Below are 14,306 nucleotides of genomic sequence, written 5' to 3'. Positions count from 1 at the left end.
CAGGCCACATTCACAGCAAGGCCGTAACTTTCTCGAGGAGTCAGAAACCCACTAGGTTGGGGACAGTGTATGATTAAAGGTGGGAAAAATATTTTGGAGATATTTTTGTTTTTTAAGGCAGTTTGTGTCTCCGTTGCAGGTATCTGGTGAAGTTCTTGGCTAAACTGGCTCAGGACAGTGATGTTAATAAAATGACTCCCAGCAACATCGCAATAGTCCTGGGGCCTAACCTGCTGTGGTCGAAAACCGAAGGGTGAGCATGTCGTGGACGGTTCACCTCACTTTTATGTCATCATTCTGAAATGCAAAGCGCGTCGTTCTCTTAGGCTGACTGACCTTCCTCCCGTTCTTATCTCCGTCTCTGTGCTCGTACTCAGGACGCTGGCAGAGATGGCAGCAGCTACATCTGTGCATGTACTTGCCATCATTGAGCCTATTATCCAACACGCTGACTGGTTCTTCCCTGAAGGTGAAACACTGTTGTTGTATTTGCAATAATTCTCCTTCTCTCTGTCTGTTGTCTGCTGTTTGGCGTGCTTATTCTCGATGATATAATCTACCTGAACCTTTGCAGCGTGTGGTAATGCGTCCGTTGAGTGCTGCTGCAAAAGATAACATTTGCATAAATTTCCATTGTTGATTTGTGGAGTTTGCCAGCACTTAGTTTTCATGCAACAATGTTAACGCGCAGGCTCATCCTCTGTGGGTTGACAGTGGGTACTTTGAAAAATGTTGAAGCTCATTAAATTGATGAATAGTAGCTGAAACGGTTTCTCTCCACATTAGCCAGCAAGGCTAAGAGTCTGTAGCCATGCTCGTGCTGATTTTGCGATGATAATTTTACCCAGTTCACTATCAAAGCTCAGCTTTAAGTTGTTATGATGATGAAATCCACAACTATTATTCAGTTGTGGTTTCTATAATGAATTTACTCTGTAACAGCTGAGCAGAGGGTGCATTTTTAAAATAACTTTACTGAGCCTTAAAGAAAAGGATGCAGAGTCTGTAGGTATCTGCTAGTCCTCAATTTTGCTAACTTGAGTGACTAATCTGGACCTTTTGACTCTAGTTTTGAGTATTTTTAATTAAATTATCTGGAGAAAAAAGGCTTATTGTGTGTTACTCTAGTTTCAGTGAGGGAAATTGTAGTATTCTGTTTGTGTGTTGGTTGGCACTTATTAGCTGGTAGGTGTATAAGTTATACACCTGTACGGTCTCCTAGAGTCAGCTGATTATAGCACACTCTACCGTCTCTTGAAAATATCATGGCTCCAAGTGGCCAGTGAGTGATGTCACAGAGGCTTTGTGCATCTTTTGTATACAGTCTTCTTGCAAGCTGTAGGTCATTTTTAATTTGCTTAATTTGCTTCTGTCCTCCAGAGGTGGACTTCAACGTGTCAGGCATGTTCTCCTTGCCCAGCCATCCACCCACCCCGGACCCCGAACCTATCCTGGACAGGAAACGCCCCGGCAGCATGGGGCAGGACGGGGACAGTCACACCCCTCGTAAAGACAGGTACCTGTCTCGTCCCAACCTCAGCCTCAGCCTGCCCCTCACCCTGCCGTCCCGTCCCAAGACACTGAGCAGGCAGGAGTCGAGGGGCCCAGCGGTGTCGGCCCTTTATGTCGTGGCCAACGAGTCCATCACGGTCACTGAAACGCCCACTGAAGATCTGCCCAGTCCAGACTTCAAGGCTGTGCCGCAGTCTAACGTAGATCCCACGAATCCAGTTACTAATAAGTGAAATAAGGGAAATGATGCTTTGTGTGATTTGTGCACTACATTTGTTGTGTTTTAAGCTAATCAGTTATATTTTGCTGAGATTCGTCCGTAACATGACCATAACATTTATGAAACACAAAGCCTTTTTAATAATGTTTGGGAATCCATTTATGTCTCAAGTTTTTATTTCTCTTGTGTTACTGTTGTGTACTCTTGTGTTATCTCCTTAATTTCCAATTAAAGCTTAGGTTGCACTGTAGGTTGCTGGTTTTATGTTTTGCGTGGGCTTGCATTTTTGTCATCTTTTTTTTTTTTTTTCCTCTATTTCACCTGTCGCCGCATTAATGTTGCAGTTCAAAGTTGTTCTATTTTAAAGGTCACTCATGTGGTTTTATGTCCTCTTTGGGTTCTTCTTTCTGAACCGGTTTCGTTCCACTCAGGAAGTGGCGTCTCTTTCTGTCTCGACATCACAACATCTCTCACTGCTCTCGCTGGGTTCTTTCGAGGGGGTTTTTGTTTTTGTTTGTCGTTTTTGTTTACTTCTGTCTCTGAGTCTCTTGCTCCTTCACTCTTGTCTGATGGCCTGTGGTTTGCCCTCCTGAACACTCTCCCCTCTCCCCCCCTCCCTAGCCCTGTTAACAAACAGCCGGAGCCCGCTCCTCGCAGAACCAGCGTCTTAAATAGAAAGCAGTCACCACTAACCTCACCCACCTTCCAACCCCCATTACCCCCTCTGGAAGCCGGGACTCCTACACAGCTCGAACCCCATCCTCCTCCTCCTCCTTCAGAGGCTGAGCAGCCTGGCTTGAGTGTTGCTGGCGGTGGTGGTGGTGGTGGTGGTGGTCTGGTTGGTGGGGTCCAGGTAGCCACAGTGCAACATCAGGTTGTAACCCAGCTCAGCACAGAGGAGAGCAGGTAAGGAGTGAGCTGAGGTAGCACCGGTACTCCACTGCAGCCAATCATCCGATCCGGAGCTCGCCACCCTTTGTTTGCCATGTATTTGATTAATTTGATTTACTGGACGTCACAAAAAAATCATGAGCATAAAAATGTCTATAATGTCTGCAAGTATTAAATCTGCTTCATTAATTAATAATGTAAATAAATGAAAAACACTGTTATGCTTTGCACAACTTTCCCCCTGCCCTCTGTTTGTGATGATCAACAGAACTCTCGGTTTCTGTTTATAAAGAGAAGCTGTCTTTCCTTCCTGTCTGCTCGTCTGTTTGGTGGTTTAACAACTTTGAAGCTTTGAAGACTTTGTTTTTATGCATGTGTCTCATTACTGAACACTTGTTCCGTCCGCTGAATGGACTTCTTTCATGATTTTTGCATCCCGTGCTGTCTTCGTGCGTTTATCGATCCTTTTGAGTCATTCTTTCTGTAATAACCTAATCAAGTATAATTATTCTTTGAATGGAAAGGTGTGCAGTTGGTTTTATGCATGAGCACTGGTGCCGCACTTGATCCTTGAATGTTAAGGGTGTATGACACGGAAATGGATTAATAATTGGAACTGTGGTGTTTTCACAGCCCGGCCCGTGAGCACATGTCCACCCCGCCTCCGCAGAGGAATGGTTCAGCGGTCCATCTTGCTGTAGGAACCCCACACCCTCAGGGAAGCTCCAAAGGGCCTAGTCCACACATGGTCCGCAGAGGTGAGGAAATCTAAATCTGTTATTTTAGTGGTTTAATATAGCAAATGAGATTTAATAAGTACGTTTTCCTCTGAAGGCACCAAGAAGCAAGCCCCAGCCCCACCCAAACAGGCCAGCCCGTTCGCCTCTCAGCTCAGTAACACCCAAGCACCCGGTTCCCCGCAGCACCCACCCATCACGCCCCGTCGTGTCCACAGCAAAGATGCCCTAATCCAAGCTCCGAGCCATCCACCCCCACAGCCGCCTACACCCCAACAAGCCCAGGGAGAGTCAGAGCACTCTCCCCCTAGCAGTCCCACCCCTCCTGACACTCCGCCGCTCTTCCACTCCGGATCTCTCCCTCGACCCTCGAGGCCAGCTCCAAAACCGAAACCCCGTCCCAGCATGCCACCGCCTCCGCAACCGGCAGCAAATGACAGCGGCAATGGCATGTGCAACTCGGCCTCAAAGATCATAACAGGTAAACCAGTCTGTGTCTCAGTTTCTTTTTTTTGTATAAAATTAATATACTATACTAAAAATATTTTATACTAAAATACAAATACAAAGGTTTGCATCATCGACTTAAATGGTGTCAGCAATACAGTGTGGCAGAAATCAACTACTGCAACAAAAACATTGCTAAAATAAGTTGTATGTGTACATACAAAGCTTTAACCTCTAAACAGAGTAATCGTTGATTTGGCCACTTTTGCAGTGCAGTGGTTGCAAAGATGTGATTTTTTTTTTTTTTTTTTTTTATATATTTTTTTTTAAATTTATTAATTTATTTTTTGTTAACTTTAAAAACTCTACTTAAGGGTCGTGCATTCGAAGAGCTACCAAGAAAAAAATACAAGAGTACAGAAGAATATGCAAATTAAATAACAGTACGGTGATAAATTTGATGCGACCCCAGATAATAAACCACATAATAAATCATTAATCTGAAATGATCATGTAAATAACTGTAATGCAGTTGTAAAATGGATTTCAATGGGATCATGAATTATAATGGTGTGAAAGTGGGAAGTAAAACTACAGTGCAGTACAAATATTGAAATGTATATTTGCTAAAATGACCTCCGAGTAATGGTGAAGTATCATTTTAACTTAACATCTGACCACTTCCACCATGGTTACACTCCACCTTTGAAAACAATATAGATAAAAGGCAATTGTTGTTTATTCAGACAAGTTTTTGAAGGAAGTTACCAGATCTACTGAAGAATAGAAGCTTTCTTTGGTGTGGGTTTTGTTTAAATGATTTTCTTTGTGCAGACATTCCCATTATTGAACTCACTCACTTGCTGGCCGTCTGCTGGTACTATATTCACTTCTGTTATTGAGTGATTTCAGCTTCTTCTCGGAGCAGTGCTATATTTAGCTCAGTGGCTTTTGGTTTCACTGTCTCATTTTTGGCTCACACACTTACAAAAGAGCTGTGGTGATCTGATGCATGACGGCATATGTGTAAATATTGCAGATGTCTGAGCTGCGGGCCTGCCTGTAAGATGAGCTTTGTAAGGCAGGTAATGGTAAGGATCTGATTGGCTGATGCATTAACCTCGGTCTGTGTCTACTGCATGTGCATCTGTCTGGGGGAGAGAAAAGTGGCGTGTGTGGGCGTGCACATATACATTTATATGTAGGCTTGGTGCTTTTGTCCTAGGCTTTAGCTATGCTTTGCAACAACACTAACATGCTTGCAATTTTTTGTATTTGTGGTTACTAACACACAGAGAGACAGAGAGAGAGAGAGTGTGTGTGTGTGTGTGAACAGATTTTTATTTTTTTTATTTTTTTAAATAATTTGCATTGCATTTAAAGATTAACACACCAAGGAAACTCTCATGACTGCCACACCAACTAAAAAGAGTTACTCAAGTAGTGCTGGTTAGAATAGATTTATTTATGAGAGCAATCCTTGGTGTCTTGCTGTGTGTGCGTGTTTGTATGTGTGAGTGTGAGCTCCCCGGTCTAAAACTGTGTGTCTATATATGGTTTGGTTTATTGATTTGTTTGCTGATTGGTTCCCTTCAACATCCTTTCCAGAAGGAGGCCTGGTTCTAAAGGGGATTGGAAGAGCCATCATTCCTGAGGTGATTGAGGACGAAGAACGGGAAAGCTCTGCTGGTCAAGAGCCTGCCACCGCCACTACTACCACTAACACCCCCCCAGCCCTGAACCCAGACCCCAGCATCCAGACAGAGAGCACCGCTTTTTAAAGTCTGGGCTTGACTGTTTATGATCAAACATAAGACGGGGTAACTCAAAATGAAATCACTCCGGCTCTTCAAGTACCGCTCACATGATGTCAGAGTGTCGCTGGAAACGAATGGCTGCCTTTTCCTCTGCTATACTGACTCACACCAGAAACCTCATCTTAAGTTAGTCGTTCAGACCACAAGGGCCCTGTCCAGCTATCACTTTCCACATTAGACTGCACATTAAACGGTTTGCTCCACATACTGCTTGGGTATTCTCTGATTGGACTGCAGAGCCTTGTGAGGAACAAGGCTAGCGGGGCTTTAACATAAAACCTCAGCAATATCGCAGCTGAATATCGCAGCTGGCTTCAGAATGCTGGTAAAGTTAATCTTTTTATTTTTTTAAAACTATTACTATTAAATCTTCAATTATGCAAACACTTCTTTAAAATGTGAATCTGGTTTTACCACATAAACCCAAATAAAGAAAAATTTTCAGTGAGTAAATAATTCCCTCATGTCCACAGCAATACTATGAAGGACCAAAGGAAATGACTGTTAGTCAAAGCAAACGGAGTTCAAATGTTGAGCCATTGTTATGGTTGCTAATGACCAAATATTTTAGTGTGAGTGCAATATAACAGTTTCTCTTCCACTGCTGTCCCATCCCAGCGTGCACACACTGCCATTTATTAGTTATTCAGGGCAGTTTTCAGTTTGAATTTTCTTTGATTTCCATGGACCTGATTCACAAAGCTGACAAAAATATAACTGATTTTTCTATCACACTCAAAAGCTATGACCAAACTCCAGCATGTGATTAAAATTTGTAGAATTTTTTTTTTACTATGGCTCATTAGCTTTGCCTTATTTTCAGCTTTTTTTTTTTCTTTTCTTGTTTTGGTTGTTTAAGCATTTTTATGGTGGTTCTTCTGCACAAAATGCACTGCGCAATGCGTTTTTGATCTAAATAAAGATTGTTCAACAGTTTTTATCTTGAATGATTTTTTTATGCCAAATATTATTGCTCATAAATGGTCTCTTCTTTGGGAAAAGAAAAAAACAAGTTGCCTGCACTCTGTCCATTACTTGAGGGGTTTTTTGTTGTTGTTTTTTAAGCAACAATTGACATGACATTTTTATATGATTCGTATTACAAAAAGTCAACCACATTTTTATAATTTTTAAGATAAAACTTTACAAAGAGTGAAAAAATAAAACATTCAAATCTCTACAGTCTTTCATGCAGCCCATTCTTTGTCCATTTACTGCCCATCAAGCCCAGTAACCAATGATAAAGGCGGTTACAGAGAGGCAAATGATGAGGTTTGCATTAACAATGAGTTGTAGACGGGGCTTTTCCTCCAGAGAACAGATCGTTTGTTCAGGTGCAGGAAGCGGAGCGGGATCATCTTCCTTGTTCCGTCTCTCCATCCCACACAGCCAGTAGAGGGCAGACATCAGCTTGGACTGACTGCGTACACTGCTGGCAGACGATGCTGAATCTAAAGGGTTAAAAGGAGAGAGGGAGGGGAAAAATAACTTGGAATTGTCTCATAGATGCGTTGAGCTGAAGAGTTGCCAAATGGAAAAGAGAGCAGGACAGAGACCCACCTTTCCTGTGATGACACGCGTTTCCATTGCTGCTTCCCACCTCTCTCCCAGTGGCTCCCACATCATCAGTCTGAATAGCAATTACATCTAATGTTGTGCTGCTTTGCTCTGATGCAAACACCTGCTCTCGAGGCTTCACTGGGTCGAGTCTTGTGAACCATGTGAGTCGACTAATCTGTTTTTTTTTTTTGTTTTTTTAAAGAAACAAAAGTGACAGTCAAACTTTCTGAGAGTTAAAGAAATCTATGTATTGTAGAGAGGTGCGACTTACACTACATATGTTGAAATGTTCTCTTCAGACTTTAAAAGGTAATTAACAAGACAGTCTCATTATAAATGTACCCTGTGGTATTATTGACACCTAGTGGTGCTACAGAGTGATGTTATGAGCTGATCCTTGTAATGTTTCCATCCATCCATTGCTCATGTCTTAGCAAAAGTGTGTTTAAAGACAGTCGGCATTTTCTTGAAAGTTAACAGTGGCTTCACCTGCTCTGGTTTTGGTTCCTCTGTAGCCAAGCTCACTACAACCACCACAACGAGGGTAATGAAGGACAGCAACATGGAGAAGTAGAGGTAATGAACATATTTTAACACTGCAGGTCTGTCGTCCTCTTCATAGCACAGTGGAGCAGGGTAGATGAAGTCCAGTAACATACGAATACACCCGACCACAAGGCCAATAGCCAGGCCCCAGAAAGCACCCTGCACCAGGGAGGGAGTCAAACATCAGCATTATACACAGTGTAATGGAACATGAATATACACTCAACGGCCACTTTATTAGCTACACCTCACTAATGCTGGGTTGGACCTGCTTTTTGCCTTCAGAACTTAACTTCTTTAGGGCATAGATTCAACAAGTTGCTGGAAGCATGCCACACCAAACAGCAACTGTGCCAAGTCACTTAAATTTCCTTATTGTCACATTCAAGTTCAGCAAGTCGTTTTGAACACGTCTGTCAGTCACATGGCAGCATTTAGTTGTTGCCATGTGAATGGCTGTTTAGATATTTGCAGTAGCGAGAAGTTGAACAGGTGTGCCTAATAAAGTGACCAGCGGGTGTATTTTCCATGAATTACTTGATCAATCGCAAGAACATTCTGAAGAAGAAGAAAAAACATCTTGCCTTCTCATTGGTCCTCTTCCAAAAGCAGCCCATGAGGAAGATGATGGAGACGGGGGGCTGGAGGTAAGTGCTGATGGACTGGATGTAGATGAAGAGCTGGCCACCCTGACTGGCCTGGACGACTGGAATCCACAAAACGGACACCACAACCAACACAAGCACAAACACTCTGCAGCACACACATCAAACCATAAAACGGGCGTTATGCAATAATAATGAGGTTCTGCAATGCACAGATTTGACAAAGAGCAGAAAACTAAAGGCGCTGGAATCTAAACGACACAATGCATTTAGCCATTATTGAGTAAAGTTTGGTGGATGAGCTCACATAAAGGGCCTTATACAAAGCTTTCTCAGACAGGACCACTTTAATTAAAGTAGGTTGTTATTTCCATCTGCAGTAATTCATATATGAGCTCTCTTATGGGATCACCCCACTCTTTCATTGTGCATGCATGCAAAGCTGGAGGCGGGGAGAGCAGCATCAAAACGCCTCTTACAGAACAGAGCAGGCATCAAAGACCACAAACATTACATTCATTAAGTCAGACAACATAAAAAGAAGGAGCTGAGGTGGGGGTGGGATTCAAAATAGCTTGCAGAGGCAGCAGCAGCAACTTAAACAGTGTCCCCTGTGTGAGATTTGTTGATTGAATCATAAAAGTTTACGCAGGTTGGCATTAACAAGATCGACTTACTGAACTAATACTATGCTCAGTTTTCCAAATGTAGATGCTCTAAGTGAGAATAAAGTGCAGAAATGCTTTTCTGCTCAAACTTCAGTCTCAGCATACGATATACATGCTGCATGTTTTATATCAGAATGCCCTGACGCGGTCACATACCTGCCCACAATCATGAGCTCCCATTCAGAAGCACGGGATCTGAAACTCTTCCACAGGTCCATGGTAAAAATGGTGCTGGCACTGTTAAAGATGGAGGTCAGCGAAGACATGAGAGCAGCAATCATCACAGCCATCATCAAGCCCCGCAGTCCTGGGAGGAAAGACGCACAGTTACCATAAAAGACTCGTCACGTAAAGCATGAAGCAGGAAACGAGGTGCAGCAGAAAGAGTCTCTCACCTGCAGGAAGAAGCTCCATGACCAGTTTGGCATAAGCGATGTCTGAACACCCCACTGGATTGCCACAAATCTCTCTGCACACCTCAGGTTCTGCACAAGCCACTTCGTCTATGCACAGTAGAAACACACCCGCGTCAGTCAAACTCAAATATCCACAATATTTTTGTTTAGTGTTACCTAAATACCTCACACACTTTCAGCACCATTATGGAGGCTAATGTTATAATATGCAGTAAGGTCAAACACAGTATTCCAGCTGCAGCCTACAGTTCTCACTGTACCTGTGTAAAGTATCCTGCTGATCATGCCGGGGATCATGATGGCAAAGAAGGGCAGAACTTTGAGGTACGCAGCCAGCAGGGAGCCTCCTTTTGCATGGGTCAGGGTCTTGGCAGCCAGAGAGCGCTGCACAATGACCTGCAGAGAGTCCCGAATTAAAAGCTGACCAATAAATATATATATAAATATATATATGTAAAGCAGGTAACTACATATCTGTGTAATGTAAGGCAGAATGGAACCACAAAGCTTACTGCTATCACTCAGGAATTTGTAAGATATCAGGGGCTAAACAGATGCTGCTGTGTATCTGGAAAGACTGTAAATGCTAATTAAAACTAACCGTGCTTTTTCTTATCTCACTTCAGTTGGACCTTTGAAACATGCCAGCTTCTTTACGGAGTAATTCTCAAGATGAGGATTTTCAGATTAAAACTCTCTGAGTACTCCAGAGAAAATTTTTAATCGGCGTCAACAAGATGTAAAAGCTCTAAGTTGTACTTTTATATTTTATAGATGAAAGATCTCTTGACATCTTACATCTTAAATTCATTTTTAATGCTCATGTTGTCAAATCAGGGCTCACGAGCTCTGAACTGCCTTCACTGTAGAAACGAGGTTTGCCTATGAAGCCTTTGATTTGAACTCTACCGATTAAACACTCTCTGAGGGGAAAGCTTCCTTTCATAACTTTAACTTTCATAACTTTAGCTTTGAAAATCACTGACCTGATCAGAGCACCAGTACCACATGGAGGGGATGGACATGCCGACAATAACACCAGGCCAGGGGAGGTCAGAAGTCACTGGATCTCTGAATATGTGGAAAGCATCTTCTCGGGGGATGCCACAGGTCGAGTTGGGTACACGAATTGATGGGATGGCTTTGCCGTAACCCTCCATGAAAGCATTCCAGCCTCCAACCTCCACAAAACCTACACATAGAGACAAAATAGTCAGATCAGCTGGATCATAAAGGGTTGGAAACTGGAAGCTGTGATTTTCACTCATATCCTCACTTACTGAAGCCCATGAGGGTCAGAGCTCCTGCCAGCATGATAGCAGTCTGAGCTGCATCTGTATAGATAACTGCAGCCAGACCACCTGTGAACAGCAAACAGCACATTATGCACTTCTAGAAGCTGGTAAAATACAGAACAGCCAACATGAGCGGGACTGTAGCTCACCTGCTACAGTATAGATAGCAGTGACTAACAGCAGCAGCACCACAGCCAGGTAGATGTTCCATTGTAAGGCAAGCTGAATGAACAGGGCACCTGCATACATGTCCACCTGGCCAAAAACACACATAGGTTTATGCTAAGAAACTAGAAAGAAATTAACCCAGATAAAGCTTCACAAAATAAATCACTATTGTGGATTATAGCCTACCGATATTTTTGTAAAGATGTAAATAAATAAGGAAAGGATGGCTATAAACAACTGAGTTCTTCTACCACCAAACCGCCTCTGCAGATACTCTGGCATCGTTGTCACCTGTAGAAGAAATAAGGTCAAGCCCTATGACATCACGGGGGAATAAATGACCAAAATCATGCATGCAACAACTTATTGTTTCTTTTGTTCAGAGTGTGTGTAGAAAACTCACACCAGAGGCAATATAAATGGGCAGGAAGAGCCATCCCAGCAGCAGTACCATCATCATACCCTGTCAGTTAACAAATATCAGCACCATCAAGAATTTAAACCTATTAATATTTCATATCAAAGTTATTTTTGACAGATTATTTTCTTACATTCCACTCGTATGCAATGGCACCAATTCCCGCTGCGGCTCCTGACCCTGCCAGGCCGATGAAATGTCCACTGCCAATGTTACTGGCGAACAGCGAAGCACCCACCTAAATATAGATGAGAGTCCGAATCAGAACATTTTGCCTCCATCTGACTTTTAAAGTGTGCTCTAGATAGAGTTTCTGCACAACTCACCGGCCACCAGGTCATGTTCTTCCCGGCTAAGAAGTATCCATCCACTGTGCTGCGCTTTGTCCTCCACATGGACTGGAAAAAACATGGGAAATGTTATAGAACCTCTTAAAGGTAACAGTAACAGAAGACCTATTTATTCATAATGATGAGATGGAATCTATTTGTAAGATAGAGATTAAGTTAAAAGGCTTCTAAAACTTCTAAGACAACATATCTCAGGGACCACAAAACCCAAATTTCGCTGCCCAATCCCAAATCTAAACATCCCTCGTATCTTCTGTGTATAAATTATCACAATGCGTCTGCTTCTAAAGATCCCGGCTGGCTTTCAGACCCACCGGCTCACTTATTTTAGCTTGTAGAGCTACAAAATCCACCCATGTAGGTGAACTCTGTAGCTTCATGTGCCTTCATGTGTCAACACAGGTACCTCAAATCCACCTTTTTACATTTAGAGGTGTTTTCTTTGTTGTTATCAACAAAAAAACACTGCATTCTTACTGTCGCTGGACAGTAATATGATCTTTAATCTCCATTTGTGAGCATCCAGGTTATCAAAGGAAGTTAATTATAGGAGAAGGGCAAGAAAAGGGGCAATATAAAAAAGTGGAATGTAAATTCTGATAAAGCTTGATACAGATCACTCTGCTCTCATTGAAGGACATTTGCCGATTGCAAAGATTAAGTAAGAAAAAAGCACTGATACAGATACTATACAGAGGTCTTCACAATATGTTTTATATTTAAAGGCATTAGATCTGAATTCGTTTTAGTTTGTATGACAAAGAATACAGATTGCCATGTAAAAATGTTGGTATCATTTTCTGTGCTTACCCATAGGCCGACTCCCAGCACCAGTAGAAAATAGATTACCAGCACCACTATATCCACGGTGTCAAGCGTACTGCCATGCCCTGGAGATGGCGATGTGGATGGGGATGGGGGCACGCTGGTCCCCTGGCGTTCTACTGGAAGGTCAAAGGTCATCTGGAATCCAAGAATTTAAAGTCAGTCTCAGGAGCCAACAATGAATGAAGTAGAAAATTCTTTTCACCTTAAACACAGACATAAAATCCAATTACCAGACTTTTTTTTTTTACACATTGCTAGAACTGGGTTGGACTGGCTTTTTTCTTCATGGCATAAATTCAGTTAGTTTAGCAAACGTTTCTCAGAGATTTTGATCCAGATCGACACAAAAACATCACACGGTTGCTGCAGATTTCTCAGCTGACCGTATGTGACAGGAATCTCCTGTGCCACCACAGTCTGAACTGTTGACAGAGTGGATCCATGCTTTCATGTTGTTTACACCAAATCTTTTTTTTATTTTATTTTTTTGAAGGGATGCCAAATGCTATAATTTTTCTGTAAAGCAAATTTACCTTGCCTATGGGTATAAATAAAGTTACCTTGACCTTGACTCTACTATCCAAATGTGCAGCAGAAATCAAGACTCATCATCCAGGCAACATTTTTACAGTCTCCTTTTGTCCAACGTTGGTGAATCCATGTGAACTGTATCCTGTTCTTAGCTGACAGCAGTGGTATTCGGTGTGGTCTTCTGCTACTGTAGCATGTCTACTTTAAACGTTTGACATGTTGTGTGTTCAGAGAAGCTCCTCTGCATACCTTAGTTGCAACAAGTGGGTATTTGCCTTCTTGTCAGCTTGAAGCAGTTTGGCCATTCTAGTCTGAGGCATTTTCTCCCAGAGAACTGCTGCTCACTAGATATCCTCTCTTTTCTTGGACTATTCTCTGAAACCCTGGTTGTGTGGGAAAATCCCAGCAGATCAAAAATTTCTGAAATATTTAGACGAGCTCATCTTGCACAAACAACCTTAATAAAAAAAACCTCCTCCATTCCAATGCTTGGTTAGAACTTCAGCATGTCCTCTTGAGTTGGCACAGTTGCTGCCATGTGATTAGATGATTAAAGATTTGCCTTCATGAGCAGTTGTGCAACCCAATGTGTACCTAATAAAGTGGCCAATGAGTATATGTACGCGTGTGCAGTTGAGTTGACCACCATGTCAGACAGACTGCTTTATACAGCACCAAAAGTACTTCACTCTTAAACACATCTGCTGGCTTGTTTAAGACTTAGTCAAAGTTCCTCCAATATAGTAGAATTAAAAATGACAAAACAGCTATATCTGAGATAACGGCAACAACTGCAGCTCGCCATTTTACCCTCTTAGGCTTTCTGTTGGATATTAATTGAATAAAACAAGCTTACCTTTCAGTACACCGTCACACTTTGTATCATTCCAGCTGGGCTCTCTGCAAGTCAACTCGTGCAAGCCAACCGATTCACAAATGTGTCATGAATGACTTGGGAATCAAAGCTTCTTCCACTTCCATTCCAAAAGATCAAACTCCACTTTTACCTCGTCCACGACACGGTGTAGTTAAAATGTAAGAGATTTATTACTCCACACAGGGAAGTCTTTTCACAACAGAGTCCCGTTGCCAGTAAAATAACTGTGATTTCTGAATGTGTTAAATGCATGTAAAATACACTAAAGATGTGGGCAGTGATAGTATGCTATCAAAGTAACATTGAGATTGTGTGTGTGTTCACGTCCAGGAGAGAAAAATGCAGATACAGGCTTATCTTACAAAGACAAAGGCTCATTAACACTGCACCTCAGTAGCAGAGATTAACTGGTTGCAGCAA

The 14,306-nt window shown here is 42.3% G+C and overlaps 2 protein-coding genes across 5 annotated transcripts in view; one reads left to right on the top strand and one right to left on the bottom strand.

The window, feature by feature from the left end:
* Positions 1-6,560, top strand: part of arhgap17b (Rho GTPase activating protein 17b) — a 24,953-nt gene extending 18,393 nt beyond the window's left edge. The window contains exons 14-21 of one of the 4 annotated variants that reach the window (XM_086289126.1): positions 140-253; positions 378-469; positions 1,381-1,516; positions 2,354-2,638; positions 3,257-3,381; positions 3,458-3,841; positions 4,847-4,898; positions 5,416-5,555. In XM_086289126.1, the coding sequence (XP_086145252.1) occupies positions 140-253; positions 378-469; positions 1,381-1,516; positions 2,354-2,638; positions 3,257-3,381; positions 3,458-3,841; positions 4,847-4,854 (1,144 nt within the window). In that variant the 3' untranslated portion in view covers positions 4,855-4,898; positions 5,416-5,555. Of the gene's footprint in view, positions 1-139; positions 254-377; positions 470-1,380; positions 1,517-2,353; positions 2,639-3,256; positions 3,382-3,457; positions 3,842-4,846; positions 4,899-5,415 lie in introns of all 4 variants that reach the window. The other 3 variants (XM_086289127.1, XM_086289125.1, XM_086289128.1) reach the window with 3 other exon arrangements.
* On the bottom strand, positions 3,886-14,306 carry slc5a11 (solute carrier family 5 member 11). The gene is made up of 16 exons (XM_086289129.1): positions 13,866-14,306; positions 12,461-12,613; positions 11,627-11,698; positions 11,434-11,538; positions 11,286-11,345; positions 11,069-11,173; positions 10,864-10,969; positions 10,700-10,780; positions 10,406-10,611; positions 9,680-9,815; positions 9,399-9,506; positions 9,160-9,310; positions 8,315-8,483; positions 7,674-7,889; positions 7,185-7,359; positions 3,886-7,075 (listed from the first exon to the last, which is right to left on the bottom strand). The coding sequence occupies exons 2-16, from the start codon at positions 12,611-12,613 to the stop codon at positions 6,846-6,848; spliced, it is 2,073 nt and encodes a 690-aa protein (XP_086145255.1). The 5' UTR covers positions 13,866-14,306; the 3' UTR covers positions 3,886-6,845.

Source organism: Aulonocara sp. 'chitande type north' Nkhata Bay, linkage group LG4 (genome assembly GCF_057382095.1).
Source record: "Aulonocara sp. 'chitande type north' Nkhata Bay isolate Kocher_YH1m ecotype deep benthic linkage group LG4, A_spYH_male_GT1.1, whole genome shotgun sequence".
In the NCBI taxonomy this organism is placed as follows: domain Eukaryota; kingdom Metazoa; phylum Chordata; class Actinopteri; order Cichliformes; family Cichlidae; genus Aulonocara; species Aulonocara sp. 'chitande type north' Nkhata Bay.
This window is presented reverse-complemented; position numbering and strand designations above follow the sequence as displayed.